General features: G+C 31.4%; 1 protein-coding gene across 2 annotated transcripts in view; it reads left to right on the forward strand.

Annotated features, from left to right (window-relative positions):
- The first annotated feature begins 12898 nt into the window (after positions 1–12898).
- LOC126881159 (uncharacterized) overlaps positions 12899–20477 on the forward strand; it is a 31705-nt gene continuing 24126 nt past the window's right edge. The window contains exons 1-2 of one of the 2 annotated variants that reach the window (XM_050645237.1): positions 12899–12979; positions 14465–14687. In XM_050645237.1, coding sequence (XP_050501194.1) covers positions 14502–14687 — 186 coding nt within the window. In that variant the 5' untranslated portion in view covers positions 12899–12979; positions 14465–14501. Of the gene's footprint in view, positions 12980–13872; positions 14688–20477 lie in introns of those variants that run through there. The other variant, XM_050645236.1, reaches the window with a different exon arrangement.

A 20477-nucleotide genomic window follows, 5' to 3' on the forward strand; every position in this document is an offset into this window, starting at 1 on the left:
ACTTCAGTATACAATGATTGCAATCAGTGGCGGCTTGTCCTATGAGGCAGGTAAGGCAGTGCCTCATCAGTATATCAATCGACTATTTACATTATTTCGTTGTTTTATAATCAGTTTTTTAAATATAATTTAACTTTTTGAAATCTAGTAAATACCTTTATTTTTATGAAAAAAATTAAAATCGGTACGGCCCTGACTCTTTATCTTTTATCCGTCTTCCACGTGCCAGTATTATTATTATATGCATATATGCATCATGCATCTCATTCCAACTTTCTCAAATCATTACAATTGAAGCTAGTCTCACACCATCTGCAACAGTATGAGTATGGGACAACGCCAACAGTAAAACCGGCAAAATTTGAAAAATGTGCCACTGATTCTAGGAACATAATTCATCCATCCTTGAGGCTGGCCTCAAGCTCCGCGGAACGGAATAAGAATAGCCGAACGGCCTCAGGCTCCGCGGAATGGAATAGGAATAGCCGAACTGAACCGACTACAAGCACCAAGTCGATTGCAGATCATAGCTTTCTATGCATACGCGGTATATACGAATGGTATATGTTAGAAGTTTATGGATATGCATTTAAAACATTGTTCATTTTAAATCATTGTTCATTATCGCTTAATATGTTGTTCTAAAGCTATTTCTTTGTGGCATTTATGTAATTTATTATTCTAAATGGGAAATAAGCCACAATTTAACTTAAAAAAATGATTTTATTAACGTTTCCACTTCCACATCGGACGTTTACATAAAAAGTAGTTTTTAAGTGTTTCAAAAATGTTGTATTTTGTGTTTTTTTTTGTAACATATATAACTAATAAATTATTTTTTTATTTATTTGTTACATTTACATACAAAAGTAGTTTTTAAGGGTTTCAAGAATGTTGTATGTTGTGGTTGTGTTTTTTTTTGTAAAATTTTTTTGAACATAGTTATTCAAATCATAGTGAGCAAAAGATTTAAGCGAATAATATTGCAACATGATTCCCACAGCCTTAGCTCATTCCCCATATCTTCCATGATTTTTGAAAAAAACGCACACTCTTTTGTTATGTAAAATTTGAAGTTTACTGAGGCTGAAAGCATTTGAATTGATCGCATTCACTAGAAAAGTTTTAGAGAACCAATCGACAGCAAATATTTCTTGAGGATTTTTTGTCCGGAATTCTTTGTGGGGATATTTTGAAAAAAAAATTTTGTAGATTATTTGTCCGGGATTTTTTGTGGGGATTTTTTGTCCGGAATTTTTGTGGGGATTTTTTGTCCGGGGATTATTTGTCCGGGGATTATTTGTCTTGGGATTTCCTGTCCAGGGATAATTTGTGAGGATTTTTTGTACGGGATTATTGGTCCTAGATTAATCCTAGCGTTATGATGTCACAAAATCGACCTTCCGGCCATTAAAGAGAAGCTACCATAACAATAAAATTCCTCAGGTGTAGTGTGCCTCACCAACTTCTACTATCACGAACCGCCCCTGATTGCAATGGATATAAACATTCATATACAACTTTTTAAGTGTAATAAAAAACATAACATCTGACAACAAGCGACATAACTATTGGTAAATAAAAACGAAATCAAAGGAATGGTTTAGAAACTATAAAAATTAGAAGGCAGAAGGGTCAAACCCATTTTGTGCCGGTGATGCGTTTACGCAACATCTTAAATAATGTTTTTTTACTTGGCATAACCCACTCACGAGGATAATGTAAGCGGTTTTCACAAAATTAAGGTTTACCATTTACTAAAAAACAAATAAAGTTTTTATTTTGTTTTTAATTTTTATAGAATATTATAATATTTTCATAAAAATGGGAATAATTTGAACCGTTGAACATGTGAATTTCAAATACATAATCGTAATTTATTCTGTAAAATAATTAAGTATTTTTTTGCTTTTATTTTCTCGATAAGTTGTTAAAAGTGATGGTTTTCATGTAAATAAGTAATATACAATAAAATAACTTTACATTATATTTATTGTTTCGCATCTTTAGACGTATCAGAGGAGTATGTCAACTAAAACTGCCACCGTCACAGCACAGTGGCCGTCGCCAAACTCGTCCGATACTTCTAAAGGTGAGAAACAATCAATAGAATACAAATTTATAGGTTTGTATCGCTAAATTTCCCACCTCAGCTAGTTTCAATCCTTTTATCTCACAACTTAATATGTTTCTATCTTTTGCGTTATTTTGCCGATTAGCGCGCTCATCACTGTATACCTACCACAGTTTTGGTAAGTGGTATTCATATTGTTTTACATTTTTATTTCCATCTTTTTAAAGCACTTTCGAGGTATATTTTAAAGTGGGGGCAGGCAACATCCTTACTTTAATCTGTTTTCATTTTTGTTATGGGTTCGTTAAATAGTAATACTTTGACGGCTTTTATTAATTCTACATTAGTGCTCTCCATTGACTACCACAGCTTCTTCAGTGGAACGCTATCGTAAGCTTTCCATAGGTCGACAAACAACATAAGAATGTCTTGATTCCGTATCATCTTTTTTCTATTATATATGTAGGTTAATGAGAAAATGTGGTCAATAGTAGATATATACAGGCCTTTGAAATGTGGATCTACCGAAGAATTCTCAAAATTTCGTGGACATCGCATACCTCAAACGAAGAAGTGCTGTATAGAATAGGCAAGGCAAGAGAACTTTTCAACGCAGTGAAAGTTAGAAAAACATCATACCTGGGCCACATACTGAGAAATAATAAGTACCAATATGCTCAACTTATAGTGAAAGGAAAGATCGAGGGAAGGAGAGGACTAGGAAGGGAAAGACTATCGTGGCTCAGAAATATCCGACAATGGACAGGGCTAAATTTTGAACAGTAAATAAGAACAGCTGATGACAGAGAAGAGTTTGCAATTGTAGTAGCCAACCTCCATTGAGGAGACGACACTTTAAGAAGAAGAAGAAGAAGTAGATACATCGACCCATACGAAATCGTCTAAATAGCCTTTCTTCATTTGATTCTTCAAAACCTTTCCATATATTCCACTCATACATAATTTTCACAATATTGTTTTTATCGCCCTTTTTATGTATACCTTGTACTGAGATAATAGCTGTAAGCGGATCTATGAGTAGAATATATGGAAAGGTTTTGAAGAATCAAATCGAGAAAGACTATTGAGATTCTGAAGTAAATGATCAAGCAGGATTTCGTATGGGTCGATCCACTATTGATGTTTTTAATTTCATAGGGAATTCTCTTGTATTTATGCATTCTTGAAATAGTTGATACGATAAACAGAGAAATATTGTGGAAAATATTGGAGAGCTATAATATACCAAAAAAGATGATAAAAGTCATAAAATCTATATATATGGAAGTAGAAGGCCAAGTACAAATAAATGGAGAAAGATCAGGCACTTTTAAATGGGATAAGGGAATTAAACAAGGAGATGGACTAAGCCCCCTCTTGTTTATAATAGTCATGGATACTTTAATCAAAAATACCAAAGATCAAACAAGAAACCTTCAATACATAGTAGGATATAAAAACTTAAATGCAATAAAGATCAACTCCCTTCTATACGCTGATGATATAGTTCTAATCACAGACACAGTAGAGAAAATGCAGAAACTAATAGATATTTGGCAAAAAGAGATACATAAATTAAAAATGGAAATGAACCTCAACAAAACAAAACTTATGATAATAAATGAAGATGAGAAAAGAGAAAGGAATACTAATATAATAGTAAGGGAAAAAGTAATAGAACATGTATCTACTTTTGAATATCTGGGAAATATAATAACAGATGATGGGAAAACGGACTTGGCAATAAGTAATAAACTGAAGAAGGCAACTAGCGTGTATTACTCTTTAAATAATACAATTTTTGGAAAGTCAGAAATAAGCAACAAAACTAAACTCAGAGTATATAACAGCATAGTAAATCCGATAATGACATATGGGGCGGAAACATGGATTGTCCAAAAGAAACATGAATCAATGATAAACGCGACGGAGATGAAATACATGAGAAAAATAGCCGGAGTTACGAAGTTTGACAGATTCAGAAATGAAGATATAAGAAGAGAGTTGGAACAAGAACCGATAATTAGGAAGATCGAAAACAAACAATTAAGCTGGTTTGGACACATACAACGAATGGAGCAAAATAGACTTACAAAGAAGGTACATGAAGCCAAAATGGGAAACAAAAGAAAAAAGGGAAGGCCGAGGAAGACATGGATGGACCAGATCCAAGATATAGGTGAAAGGAGACACATCAGTATGAGGGATATGAAGAACCTGGCCACCAATAGAAGCAATTGGAAGAAGTGGATAAAAGGCGGAACCCGACATCCGACGCCCTGAAGGGCACTAAGGATTATGAGAAAGAAGAAGAAGAAGAAATAGTTGCCGAAGGCCTTCATGTAATATGTTCACTCCGGACTTAAACAATTTTTCGGGCAAATCCCATGGTTCAGGTGCTTTGCTCTTTTTCAGCTTTTGACATACATTTTCATTTTTGCTTTCTCGTTTCCCTTATTTATCTTGGTTGATAAATTAATTTAAATTAAAAATAAAATATATCCTTTAGCCGCCTTGTGTAAAGAATTGGGTTATTGTGGGAAAAAATCATCGATTTCCTACGTCATCACGCCGAGATGGATAACGTCACTAGTATGATATACAGGGTGTTCAGAAACTCAGAAACCGTCAAACGAAAACAGAACATTCCTCAGATAATTTTAAGACATTTTAATTCAATTTATCTAGTCTGAAAATGCTTCCTAAGGGCTCTTTGAAGAAGGCTACTTGTAATGAATTTTTCTTAAATACTTCCAGAATGGTCTATTTAGAAAAACGAAAATTGGTACGTATATTTTTTGTTTTCCAGAGATAAATCGTTTCCTCGTTTCCATCTATTATTGCGAATTTATAGTACCGGTGATAGGCGTCCGTTTTGGGTAGGGCAACGGTTATTTGATCGCATAACTTTTATGTCTTTAACTTTTAAGCATTTTTGACACTGGAATAATAAATTGTAAAGTATTTTACGACTAAAAGGTAATCTTGCTTTAAATCGGCAGGACACACCGTTTTCTATAAAGAAAAATCAATTTGAAAATTTTTCGTTTTTGGAATTTCCAAAAAGAATTAAAAAAAAAACATTTAGAAAACGAAAACTGGTACGTTTATTTATATTTAAGAGGTGAATCGATTTCATTAATCGCCAATTTCCGGTCATAATCGTCCGTTTTGGATAGGTCAACGGTTATTTTATCGCATAACTTTTTTGTCGTTAATTTTTAAGCATTTTTGAATCTAGATTATGATTATTAGCCCGATCAAAGAACAATCTGACCCCAACAAAAAATAAAGGAAGGATGAAAATTTGGGAATAGGTAGTTGAAATTGTCTATTATTATATAAGAAAAAGTTTACAATTCTACATCCCCTCCATTATTCAAACATAGAGGGGAATACCCCCCTCTGGGAGGTGAAAAATATAGATTTAAAATAAGTCCGGAATTGGATAAAATGACGAATTCTAAGCAACTTTTGTTCTATAGAGTTTTTTCCCTAAGTCAATACTTTTCGAGTCATTTGCGAGTGAATATGTTTATGTTTAACAAAATAAAATATGTTTTGGACGGTTTTTCGGAGATAACTCAAAAAGTAAGTATTTTAGCGAAAAATATATTCTTAGTAAAAATGTAGCCCATCAAAAATTGAAAAAAAAATGGTGTATACATGAGGTCTGTAGACCCAGCAGAAGCAGAGTTGCAGCTGATGAAAAGTAGGTTCTTCTTCGTCAAATTCGAAATCGAATATTTCAATGTGAAATAACCCAAAAACGGAGCACTTTTAGGAAAAATTCATTTTAACTTTTTTAAAGTGTTTAAAAAGGGTTTATTTTTGTTTAAAAAAAAAAACTTGTAATATTAAAAGTAAGTGAATTACGCTCCAAATATTGTTGGTCCCTTTTATTTTTTGGTTAAAAAATCGCGCAAATCACCCCCTAATTAGCATCACATATACGTTTTAACATTACCACTTCACAACTTACTTTGTCTATGTTTTATTTTTATGATCTGTAAGTCTCATCGGTTCAAAGTGCTTCGTTTTGAAAAAGCTGTAGTTAAAATGGCTTGAACGAGTAACTAATCACGAGTTTAGGCAAATTTTGAACAGCCATAGCATAACCAATTTTTGTCTCTTTCGACTCAATTTTGTAACTGTCAATTTTACTCTTTGAGATTTTTGGTATTCCTAATTGTTTTTAAGTTAATTCCATAAACAATTAAGATTTTTTTCAAAATTAAAAAAAAATGTTTTATTTTAAGAGGAAACAGTAGCGATCAACAGGTAGCAAAAACGCGTTCCAAGATTGCGGTTGTAATTTTGAATATTTTTTCGAGATATTTGGCACACGTATTCGTAATATAATAAAGACTGGCGGTACAGAGCCCAATTTGAAAAATATATTAATATGTGGAAATTACTCTGTAATTAAATACAAAATTAAAAAAAACCAACCTGTACTGCCAGGTACAGGTTGATACACTTTCTTCAAATAAATTTTTTTATCCGATTCCTAGATTTTGTGTCATTTTGGAACTACTAAAATTTTTTATTTCATTAGTAGCTCCAAAATGGCACAAAATCTCGGCATCGGATAAAAAAGTTTATTTGAAGAGAGTGTATTTTTTTGTTCTTCTTAATGGCGATACAGCCTCGTTTTTTTAATATTGTATTTATTTACAGAGTAATTTCCACATATTAATATATTTTTCAAATTGGACTCTGTACCGCCATTCTTTATTATATTACGAATAAGTGTGCCAAATATCTCGAAAAAATATTCAAAATTACAGCCGCAATCTTGGAACGCGTTTTCGCTACCTGTTTATCGCTACTGTTACCTCTTAAACCCAATTTTTTTCAAAACTGAGCACTTTGAACCAATGAAACTTATAGATAATATAAAAAATACATAAGAAAAGTAACTTGTAAAGCGGTAACGATTAATTTTATTTAAGAATCTAATTAAGGGGTGATTTTCGCCATTTTTTTACAAAAAAATAAAAGGGACCAACAATATTTTGAGCGTAACTCACTTACTTTAAAGTTTTTTTTAAAAAACAAAAATAAACCTTTTTTTAACACTTTAAAAAGGTTGTAATGAATTTTCCCCGAAAATTGCTCCGTTTTTTGATTATTTCACATTGAAATATTCGATTTGGAATTTGACGAAGAAGAACCTACATTTCATTAATTATTTTGCTTAAATACTTACTTTCTGAATTATCTCCGAAAAACCGTCCAAAAAAATTTTTTATTTTTTGGTTAAAAATGAACACATTCACTCGCAAATAACTCGAAAAGTATCGACTTAGTAAAAAAACTCTATAGAACAAAAGTTACTTAGAATTAGTCATTTTATCCAATTCTGGACTTATTTTGAACGTATATTTTTTCACGGCCGAGAAAAAATTTTTCACCCCGTATTTTACAATTTTTGTAAAATGGAGGGGATGTAGAATTGTAAATTTTTTCTCATATAATAATAGACAATATCAACTACCTATTGCCAAACTTTCATCCTTCCTTTATTTTTTAGAGGTTTTCGTAAAATTTTGCGTTCCCTGATCGGGCTATATTAAATTACGAGGTATTCTAGTGTCTAGTACTAAAAGTTACTCTTGCTTTAAATTGGTAAAATACACGATTTTTCTGGAAAACGGTGTGTCCTACCGACTTAAATCAGGAGTATCATTACCTCACAATTTAATAATCCGCAGTATCCAAAATGCTTAAAAGTTAAAAAAAAAGTTATGCGATAAAACAACCGTTGCCCTGCCCAAGACGGACGCCTATGACTGGTACTAGATGATTACTATGACTCTGAAAGATAAATATGGGTGCCAACTTTAGTTTTTCTAAATAGAAGCGTTTTGAAGGTATTTAAGAAAAACTAATTACAAGACGCCATTTTAAAAAAAGCTCTAGCTCCAGTAGGAAGCATTTTCGGCTTAAATAATTGGGTTAAAATGTTTTAAAATTATCTGAGGAATCTCCTGTCTTCGTTTGTCGGTAGAGTTTCTGGACACCATCTATATGCAAAAAATCAGGATTTAAAAATGAAAATCGACATGTTTTGGGATTTGTTTTTAAAGCTTTCTCTTTTTCTTCGGCTTGTTCCCTTTATTATGACATCGCATTTTTCGTCCTCCACAGGACTCTATTTTACTTGTCACCTCCTCTGTGGTTTCTATCTATCATAGCATTTCCTATGTAACTTTGACATAAGAAGGTCTTTTCTCCGTCTTCTTTCGGGCGAGCCCCAGTCCAATATTCTTTTCGGCCACCAGTGCTCTGACATTCTTTGTACATGCCAGTACCATTGCAGGGCTCATTTTTTAAATTAGTTTATAAGTGAGCATTCTACTTTCTTTCTATCACTCACTGGTGATTTACAGACATCTTTTCATAAAGTTCAATTCAACTGTTCGCATTTTATTTCGTATTGTTGGTGTCATTGGCCATACTTCGGCAATACTTCCTTATAGGGTAATATTCAGCAATATGCTCTCTAGAAGATTCTGTTTTGTTTTATTTGGTTAGAATGTTATTCAGCATCACTCAACGGCGGATCCAGCATTCTTGTAAGGAGGGGGCAATGAAATAAAAATGTTCTTGTCACTGGCGTACGCAGGATTCCTTTTCGGGGTGGGCTGTTATTTTCTTCTTCTTCATGAACCATCTCCTTTCAGAACGTTGGTTACCATTATAGCTATCTTAATTTTATTCACTGCCATCCTAAAGCAACCATGAAGTTCTTCTTCGTTCTGGACTGCGTTTGCCTGCTATTTTTACTTACATAATATTTTGTAGCAACTTATATTTGGGACCTCTCATTACATTTCCGAAATACTCCAGCTTTCCTTTTCTTGATGCTTTTTATAATATCAGTAGTCTTGCTGCGACGTTCGAGTATTGTGGAGTTTCGAATGTTCTCCACCCAAGAAACTCTTAAAATTCTTCTATAGCACCACACCTCGAAAGCCTGAAGGCGATTTAGATCGATTTTATTCACAGTCCAAGACTAGACACCATACAGTAAGACCGAGAACACGAAGGAGCGAAGTAGAGGGATCCTTAATGCGAATTTTAGGTCACGGTTACATAATACTTTGGACATCATTCTAAAAGCAGCTCTTATTCGGGGGTTTTATTAAATCGTAATTATCTCTTTCTTAAAAAAAGTGTCATACGAAGTTTGATAGATTTAGAAATGAAGCTATAAGAAAAGATCTGGAACAAGAACCGGTAAAGATGAAGATCGAAAACAAACAATTGAGCTGGTTTGGCCACATACAACGAATGTAGCAAAAGAGACTAACAAAGAAGGTACATGAAGCCAAAATGAGAAACAAAAGAAAAAAGGGAAGGCCGAGGAAGACATGGATGGACTAGATCCAGGATATATGTGAAAGGAGACACATGAGTATAAGAGATATGAAGAACCTGGCCACCAATAGAAGCGCTTGGAAGAAACGGATAAGAGACGGAACCCGACATCCAACGCCCTGAAGGGTACTATGGATTATGAGAAAGAAAGAAAGAAAGAAAGAAAGAAAGAAAGAAAGAAAGAAAAAAAGTGTCAGTAGTCACCAGGCGACGTCTCAAGGAGGGGGCAATTGACTCCATTGACCCCCCCTTGGATCCGCGCCTGATCACTCCATGAAGAGCTTTCGTGGCTTTTTCCCCGTGCTATTTTCATTTCTATATCTTTCATACAAGTATGTACTATCTCGGCTTATCAATGACGCTAAATACTTAAAAGTCATGAGAGAACTGATAAGTATTTTTGAAAATGTAAACGCAGAATAAAAGATTATATTATTCTTAAAGGCCGAAAGTCTCTGAAAACTTCTATGTTTATTTTAAATTAAAGAGGTGAAAAAAATGAGAAAATTTAGTGTGATTTTTAATTTCAAATATTTCATTCAAAATAAACTTTTTGTTTATTCAACGGGACTTATTATTTTCCCTTAGGGTTTATTATCCCCACGATAATAATGCAGTCTTGCATTAATTAAACTGCGATTGAATTTTTCAAAAATATTTATTAATTTTCTCAGGATTCGAAAAAAATGAATGCCTTATACAGGGTGGTTCATCTTATTCGCCTCGGTGTCTGTACGGAAAACCACTTGATATTTTAAAAAAATTTCTTCACAGAAATATACAGGGTCATCAATACTACAATCTAAAAATAATGTGGATTATACAGGGTGCTCAAAAAAGAGAGGTATATCAAAGATATATTTTTTCTTATAGAATGACTTATATCTGATGACATTATTGAATTGACCTTAAAAAATAAGCTATACTTTCTTAAGGGTTCCCTATACCTAAATACAGAGTGTTTTGATTTATTTCGATTTTTATAAAAATGTAAGGTTTTATAAAAAAATAAATATCTACGAATCTAAGAATCAGTAACAAATTTTTTCTTGGATCCTATTAATAGACTATTTAGCATACTTAAACAGATCCTTATTGCAACAAAATTTCTTACAGGTTGGTCAAAATATGAGATTGTTCTATTAACAAATTCAAGCTGTAATAAGTTGCTTATTTTAAATGGAACACCCTGTATGTTACTAGTCTATCACGTAGAAAATTTACTTAGCTTTCAATTTGTATTAGGGTTTCTTATACCTATCTTTTTACAGGGTGGTCAAAATATTAGATTTTCTATTAACAAATTCAAGCTGTAATAACTTACTTATTTTAAATGGAACACCCTGTATCTTACTAGTCTATCGCGTAGAAAATGTACTTATGGTAGGGGAGCCCAAGCGGGGATTTTTGCAGTTACTCGAGCGCGTCTGATTATCATATGGGGAGAAACGTGGTACCCTGCAGATGTACCTCTGCCATATATTGGCTCTTAACACAGGGGAGTTCGTTTAGGGGGGCCCGAAAAAAAAATCTATCCTTAAAAATACTCGAAATTGTCAGATTAAGATAAGGTAAGTTAAGTACATGCAAAACAATGTATATTTAAAAAATCTGTCGATTTGAGCGGGGCGTAAGGGAATTGGTGAGTCACAAAGTTTCACAAGAAAAAGGCGAATATTTCGCGAAATGAACGTCAGATCGAAAAACTAAAAACTACACGTTCAATATTTTTCAAACGTTTATCGATAGATACCAAACACGACCCCTCGAAGAGAGGGGTGGGGGGTAAATTTTAAATTTTAAATACAAATCCCGCGATATTTAGCAAAATAAACATCAGATCGAAAAACTGCACAATACACTTATTTAATATTTTTGAAAAATATATCGAATGGTACCAAACGCGACCCCCTACGGAGGTGGGGTGGGGGGTTACTTTAAAATCTTAAATGGGAGCCCCCATTTTTTATTGCAGATTTGAATTCTCTGCATAAAAATAAGCAAATTTTATTCGAAACATTTTTTCGAATTATGGATAGATGGCGCTATATTCGGAAAAAACGATTAATGGAAATGGAAAATTAAATTAAAAAATGGCAAGCCCCCGCTAAAATGGAAAATTTTACTTAACTTTTTTTGGTTTTAGGACCTAATAATCACAACCCAATAGGTCCCCAAAGCGCTCGAGTGACTGCACATTTAGCATACTTTGCTCCCCTACCATTAGCTTTCAATTCTTATTAGAGTTTCCTATACCTATCTCCCTTCATTTTTTAAATATTTGAAGATTTCCTAATTTGTAAGCTTTAAAAATTAGAATTAAGTACCTATGTCGTGGTTATGTACAACACAACACCAGCACCGGCAATATACTTAGACAAGATACTGTCATTAATAAAATTTTCACTAGTAATACCACTAGAGGTCAAATTATTTCCGGAAATTTTTTTGAGATCATGAATATTTTGAAAATTTTGAAATTTTCTAAAAATATTCATGATCAAAAAAAAATTTCCGGATATTAATTTGACTTCGCGTGGTATTCGGTAAGAAAATTCCACACCAAATTTGCATTTGAAAATCCAAAGCTGCATGAACAGATTAATAGCGCGCCATAGCTTTGTCAGCAATTATTTAGGCTTTCAAATTCGTAATTTCTACTCATTGTAGTTGCATGGGAATACCATTTCAAGATAGAAAATAGTATATTCTTCAATTTTACATAAGTTTTGAGTAACTACAAGTGATAGAAAATTATTTTTTGGCGTTTTATTTTAAATTATGTAAACAAATAAAAACCAGTCTGTCAAAAATATTCTGTTATTGTAAACGTCAAAAAATTTCCACTATAATTCGCTGTTGGGTACCCCACGAGCAAAAAATTTCCGATAAAATACCTCCGTTGCCATGGTGATCTGTCAAAATAACGTATTTTGATTGGTTCAAAATTACAGGTGTGGAATTTTCATTGTTATCATGTAATCACACAGAGTGTTGTATTATTTTAATTGATTTTGGCCTACATGTGACATTGAATAATATGTTTATATTAAACTGCATACCCTATATTAGATGCCGTATTCTGGAAGATATTTAAATTATATTTAATTCCGTATAAGTATTTTCTATATCTTAACCCAACGGTTATTAAGTAAATTTAAGAACACCACTTTTTGTTTGAATCTTTGAATCGCAATTACAAACAATTAAATGCAATGGCTACTTTGACGAAAACGAGCCTATTGTACAAAAATATGTAAAAATGGGTATTTACAGAATAACATGGGAATTTATATTTACAGAATAACATGTTTATTGAGAATGTTTACATGGAATTGAAGAGATTTTAAATATCTTCCATTATAAAGAATAGAATATCGAGTACCTATGTCATTTAAAATAATAACACTCTTTGTGATTAAATGATAAAAATGTGAACTTTATTAATGAAAGTATCTTGACTAAGATATCTAAGTTATTGCCGGTGTTGGTGAAGTGTTGTACATAACCACGACATAGGTACTTAATTCTAATTTTTAAAGTTTACAAATTAGGAAATCTTTAAATATTTAAAAAATGAAGGGGGATAGGTATAGGAAACCTTAATGAGAATTGAAAGCTAACTAAATTTTTTACGCGATAGACTAGTAAGATACAGGGTGTTCCATTTAAAATAAGTAAGTTATTACAGCTTGAATTTGTTAATAGAACAATCTCATACTTTGACCACCCTGTAAAAAGATAGATATAGGAAACCCTAATACAAATTGAAAGCTAAGTAAATTTTCTATGCGATAGACTAGTAAGATACAGGGTGTTCCATTTAAAATAAGTAACTTATTATAGCTTGAATTTTTTAATAGAACAATCTCATATTTTGAACACCCTGTAAGAAAGTTTGTTGCAATAAGCATCTGTTTAAGTATGCTAAATAGTCTATTATTAAGATCCAAGAACGAATTTGTTACTGATTCTTAGATTCGTATATATTAATTTTTTTCTAAAACCTTACATTTTTATAAAAATCGAAATAAATCAAAACACCCTGTATTTAGGTATAGGGAACCCTTATGAAAGTATAGCTTATTTTTTAAGGTCAATTCAATAATGTCATCAGATATAAGGCATTCCATAAGAAAAAATATAACTTTGATATACCTCTCTTTTTTGGAGCACCCTGTATAATTCACATTATTTTTAGATTGTAGTATTGATGGCCCTGTATATTTTTGTGAAGAAATTTTTTTAAAATATCAAGTGGTTTTTCGTACAGAGACCGAGGAGAATAAGATGAACCACCCTGTATATCATTTGAACTAACCTTCTAAACTTAAATATTCTCTAAATATATGCTCGAAAAAAGAATTTATTCCATAATTTTCCCCTTACTGTGTGATGATTGTATATTAACCTACATGTTACACTTTTCCTTTTTTGCAAATTAAATTTCGCAAAAGAGTATCAATCCGCCAAAGACAAAAAACAAGAAGAAGAAAAATTCGTTTACACCCTACAAAACATTTCGTATATATTCCAATTATACCATTTCTTTAATCTTGAAGATCGAGTGTACATCTATTAAGTTTCTAAAAATTTTATTTTTAATATGGGTTTCATTATTTTTCCCTCGAAATATTTAAAATTACCATAATTTCGAGTATTAGCCATTATTCAATAAGTATTATTTTAATGTAAAACATGAAAAAGCACTTGAAGGCATATTGATCGTCATTATCGATTGTTCCGATATGATCCCTCATTAAATATGCGTAATGGTTTTCTTTGTATTAGCCAGGCAATAGGAAAAAGAAAGTATTTTTAATAGCATCCCCTAATGAGTATTTACTTGTTTCTACCTGGATTGATGGACACTGATAGGGGCGGGACTAACTTATCAACAAATTTTGATTCAAATACGAATTTCCAAAACTTTTACATTTAGTTCTTGTTCAAATTTTGATGAAGAACATTCGAAAGTTTTGCTAAAAGTTAGTGTTTCGACAGTTGGTCCCACTGATTCAATTTTTTAACTCCGTAAAAGATGGAATCGACTCCAAAGCGTTTTTCTTTATCAATGAATTCATCTGGTCACAGTGATGATGCTAGTAAGCAGATACGACTTACACCATTTAATTTGTTGAAGAGCATGAAAAAGAAACCAAGAAGTGATATTTCGGATAGGGAGAATCAAGAACGAGAACTAGAAGTCCAAAATCAAATGTTTAAGGTAAATATATGCACTTTTGTTCTTTAACAGTTAACAAATTTACATTTTTTATTCTTATTTCTTTCTCCCCTTCCTTATACCTTTTCAGGTGTCGGATTTGGGTTTAGTTATGCTACATATTCACCTTTCTCTTCCATTCTTTTCTGTACAATGCTATTCTTTTCATTTCTTCAACCGTTTTCTGTTTAATCTTTCCCGGATCTACTATTTGATGTATTCATTTTTCCTCGGTCTGCCTTTTTCTTTTTTGTGATATTCCTTGTTTCGTGATTTTTTCTCGTTAATGTTGTTCTGAAGCTATTTCCTTGTGGCATTTTTATGATTAACTATTTAGATGGGAAATAAGCCACAATTAAATTGAAAAAATAATTTTATTAACGTTTCGAAACCCAAATAGGGTTTCGTTGTCAAAATACAAAATACTACCAAAATAAAAATATAACTTAATTATATTTCTTAAGAGGAAACAGTAGCGATCAACAGGTAGCGAAAACGCGTTCCATGATTGCGGCTCTAATTTTGAATATTTTTTCGAGATATTTGGCACACAAATTCTTAATATAATAAGGAATGGCGGTACAGAGACCAATTTGAAAAATATATTAATATATGGAAATTACTCTGTAATGAAATATAATATTAAAAAACGAGCCTGTACCGCCATTAAGAAGAACAAAAAAAAATACACTTTCTTCAAATAAACTTTTTTATCCGATGCCTAGATTTTGTGTCATTTTGGAACTACTAATGAAGTAAACAATTTTAGTAGTTCCAAAATGACACAAAATCTAGACATCGGATAAAAAAGTTTATTTAAAGAAAGTGTATTTTTTTTGTTTTTCTTAATGGCGGTATAGGCTCGTTTTTTTAATATTGTATTTAATTACGGAGTAATTTCCACATATTAATATATTTTTCAAATTGGGATCTGTACAGCCATTCTTTATTATATTACGAATACGTGTGCCAAATATCTCGAAAAAATATTCAAAATTACAGCCGCAATCTTGGAACGCGTTTTTATTACCTGTTGATCGCTACTGTATCACCTTAAGTTGGTAGGATAAAATTATTATATTCTCTATTAAAAATTTTTATTATATCTAATTCTAATATTAACAATTAAATATATATTTACAATTAAAAACAAATATAAATAAATAAATATTAATAAATAAATTTTGGTAGTATTTTGTATTTTGACAACGAAACCCGATTTGGGCTTCGAAACGTTAATAAAATTATTTTTTTCAATTTAATTGTGGCTTTTTTCTCGTTAGTCTACTTGGTTTCATTCTTATCAGATGTACATACCAGTTTAATTGTCTTTATCATTTTGTTAATTATTGATTATTATTTGGTTAACCCTCTTATCTCTTTTATTATTCTATACCATTTGGTCTTTCCGACTATAGCTCATACATTTATTTCCATTTTCCACTGCATTTATCCTACTATTATGCCTTTTCTGCAACGTCAAATGTTCACTCGTATTCTATCACAATCGTAGAATATTAGATTGTATTATATATTTGCATTTTTGTTTCTTGGAACAATTTTTTTTCAGAACCGGCGCTAGTGCATAATACAGTTTGTTCGATTTTTTTGTTTTGTTTGTTACTTCGAGGTCTATTTTTCCATAATTGGTAATTATACTTCCAAAATATTCATATGCGATAACTATTTCCAGTTGAGTTTTTTTGCATTTTGTATTTATTTCATTTTTTTCCTTTTCGCCGATGACCATTTTACTTTCTTAATGTTAATTTTCATTTTTATTTTCTCTATTTTTTATTTTCTCTATTTATTTCCTCTGTCCATACGTTTAATAAGTTTTTGCATTTTAGTCACGGAATCTGCTATTGTCCTTTTCATGATCATTTTTCAGTGCGTCACAAATGATAGGAAAAAGGGTAAGTCCGTGATAATACACATTTATGACATTTATTCTAACATGACATTTTAGTTAAATCTGACAGTTGTCACATTTTATTTTCAATTTAGAATAAAAACAAATCAAATGTGTTTCTTGCATTTATAAAATGGTATTTTCTTTGATTTGTATAGTCTTATAAATTATACAGATTATATTTGTAATATTATTATCTAATTAAAAAAAATTATTTTTTTTAATTATGGCGCCATCTATCGACAACTAGAATAATCACAGATCTAGAAGTAATCACCGACGTGCCTTTTTTTCTGTCACATACAATTTAATGCTTTAGAAAGAAATCGAAAAACTGTGACGCACTGAAAGATGATCATGAGAAAAAGAATATAGTATTTTTACTACAAAAGCGATATTACGTAGGTCACAATTTTTGACGTAAAAGCACTGTCAAAACATTAGAATGTGACTTCATCATGGCCACGTTATTGTCATTAATTGTCAGATAGTTTTCTTTGTTTTTGTTTACTGTACAAATAATATCTCTAGTACTTTATTCTAATTAATGATGTCAATCGGATTTCATCAATTGCGGAAATATATTATTCATATCCCAAAATATTTGTTAATGTTAACGAAAATACATACTCGTAATGATATTCCATAACATCAACTCTAGAATTGAATTTCTCTAGCACAGCTAAAGTACCACACCAACACCGAACTGCCCGATCTTGTATAAGCGTTCACATGGTATTTTAATAAGAAAATCGTAATCGCGATTGCATTGATAATTTTAGAATTATATTAATTAAATAACCAAAAACATTTATTATTATCAATAATATAAATTTTTTAAACCAATTATTTAAGTTCAATATCCCAAAAAATAATAATTTTAAGTGTATATAATCAATAAAAGAGATCATTTAATAATATATTTTAAGGCTAAAAATGACAGATGGCTGTTTTGAGCAGTATTTAATACGAATTAAATATAAAATATACGAATAAAAAGTATTTTTATTTCAATAACTATTAGGTCTGGATCCCGCGTATGAAAAAAAAGTTGATTAATAGCAAGCTGAAAATTTGCTAATAGCTTAAGGGTGTCTAGTCGGATAAACTTTGATATATGGGAACACTGGAACAGGGGCAGTTTTAATTGTGCAACAGGTTAAAAATTTGGAACGGTCAGACCACGAAAACGGCACATTTATTTTGTCCGACAGAACAGACTTAAACTCTCCGAACAAAGATTAAACTCTCATGCAAAAATCAGACTGCTATCTATCACCTGTCATAATTCCTGTCATTTGACATATTCTACATGTTCCACTCATTAAAACGCCCATTTGGTGATAAATAGCAGTCTGATTTTTGCATGTTCTCTGTTCGGAGAGTTTAAGTCTGTTCTGTCGGAAAAAATAAATGTGCCGTTTTCGTGGTCTGACCGCTCCAAATTTTTAACCTGTTCCACAATTAAACCTTCCCCTGTTCCAGTGTTTCCATATATCAAAGTTTGTTCGACTAGACACCCTTAAGCTAATAACAAATTTTCAGCTTGCTATTAATCACCTTTTTTTCATACGCGGGATCCAGACCTATATATTTAGATCTAGTATTTTTTATGTTAAGTTAGTAATATAAATAAAAATAACAATGTACCTGTGAACACATAGTTAAATTTTCTATTTTATTGATTATACATTATGATAATATTGTTTTTAATTAATATATCTCGGCAAGTATAGAAATCCAAATGACATCAATAATTAAAATAAAGAATTATGGATATTATTTGTTCAATAAACAATAACAGAGAAAATATATCTGACAAGTAATGATGCCTAGCTTCCACTGTACAATAAACATGGCAATAATGAAAAGTCACATTCTAATGTTTTGACAGTTCTCTTACGTCAAAAATTTTGACCTACGTAATATCGCTTTTGTAGTAAAAATACTATATAAGGACTGTGTCATCCGTATACAGTATACAATAAGCCTTATATTTTTACTGGCTGTAATATTTGGTATCCTATTATTGTCCGTATTTGGTTGGTTCTTTTTTTAGTATTTCTAATCAATTCGTTCATAACTATTATGAATAGTAACGGGCTAAGGCTGTCTTCTTGTTTGATACCTACCTCTTGCCCCAATTGAATTCTTCAGGTTTTTCTCCTGCTATCTGTGTATTTTATGTCCTTTTACTACTCTGTAAATACGTTCAATTATTTTTACCAATTTAATTGGTACTTTGTTTTATAGCAAGCATTGCCATATATTTTTTTTTTCTATAGAGTTAAACGCTACTCTTATATCTATGAATAAGCTTTCCTCCGAATTAATACTTCTTTCTATTATATTTCTAATAATTTGTTATTGTTTGTCTGTTTTTTTGGTCTAAATGTTGCTTGTTCGTCTCTCAGTTCTTTTTCTACCTCTTGTATAAGTCTTATCTTCTACTATTTTCGTGTACATTTTTAAACATACCGATGACCAAGATATTGCTCTATAATTTTCGCACCTTTTTGTATATTGTACTATAAGGTTATTTTGCCAGTCTGTAGGGATTTGTTGCTTTATCCATACCTCTTTGTATATTTTTTCCTTTTCCTTTGTATTTTACCATTTCCTGGTCTGTCACCATTCCCATCAGCATTGCCTGTGTTTATGTTTGATACTTGATCTTAATATGTTTCATTTCTAATTGTCTATTGTTTTTTTAATTTATTTTCATAGTATCCCTTCCATACTTTAGCTATCTGTTCTGCATTTGTCTGAATTTGGTTTGTTGTACCTCTTACTGCTATTATTTCTTTGTTTTTATTTCTTCATAATATGTATATTATTTGTTATAAATATAGTTTTCCTATTTTGCCTATTATTATAAAGGCTATTATTATTATGTATATTATTTGTTATAAATATAGTTTTCCTGCAATTCTTATCCAAGCTCTTTTTAAGTTATTGCTTTTAATTGTTTAATGGCGTTTTTCGCTAATTTCCATGCTATTTTCTTCTTCACTTCTGTCTTAACTTCATTGCTCCACCACCTCGTCCTTTTATGGTGTTAGTTATGTTTCCTGATTCCACATATTTCTATTGCTGTAGAACTTGAACTACTTTAGAACAGTTCCTACTTAATGGTTTTATTATTTTATCTATTTTTTAGCATTCTTTGTATATTTTCAATTTTATTTCTTAAATCGGTCCTCTGGTTTGTATCTTTAACCCCACATCTGGTTTAAATTTACCCATTTCCTTGTCTGTCCTTTTACCATTTTATGTAATATTTCACAGTATTTCCATTGCAGCTGTATATATGTTTATAATCTTTGTCTTTTGGTCTGTCCTTGCTTCCGAAGTTTAAGCCATTCTTCTTCTTCATGTGGCTCATCTTTTGAGGGCATTTTGATCGCCGATTTTATCGCCCATTTTAGTCTGTCTGTAGTAGTTCTGAAGAATTTTGACGTTCACTTATTGCGTTCACTTATCGCGTCAACACAAAGTGTTTGATTTCTTAGTATGTGACCAAAGTAGCTCATTTTTCTTTCATTCACAGTGTAGTACTTATTTCTTTTTTCATCTATCTTAACGCGTCCCAGTGAATTCGTAACTATTTTAATCCCCCATCCTAATTACAGGCCAATTGGTAACTTTGACCCTCAGGTAATTTTTCGGTAACCGATAAACTACTGGTGAATTCGTAACTAAATAAAGGTATAATCTTTTAGACTTGAAATAAACATATGGAAAATGTCTTTGCTTTTAAATTATCAGATGGATTTAAATAATTTATCATTGCTAAACATCTAAACATTAAATTTACAATTTCTTGATAAAAACCAAGCTCGTGTAGATCCATACTTGATGGAAATAATATTTATAACACG

The sequence above is a fragment of the Diabrotica virgifera genome, chromosome 3 (genome assembly GCF_917563875.1).
Source record: "Diabrotica virgifera virgifera chromosome 3, PGI_DIABVI_V3a".
NCBI lineage: Eukaryota > Metazoa > Arthropoda > Insecta > Coleoptera > Chrysomelidae > Diabrotica > Diabrotica virgifera.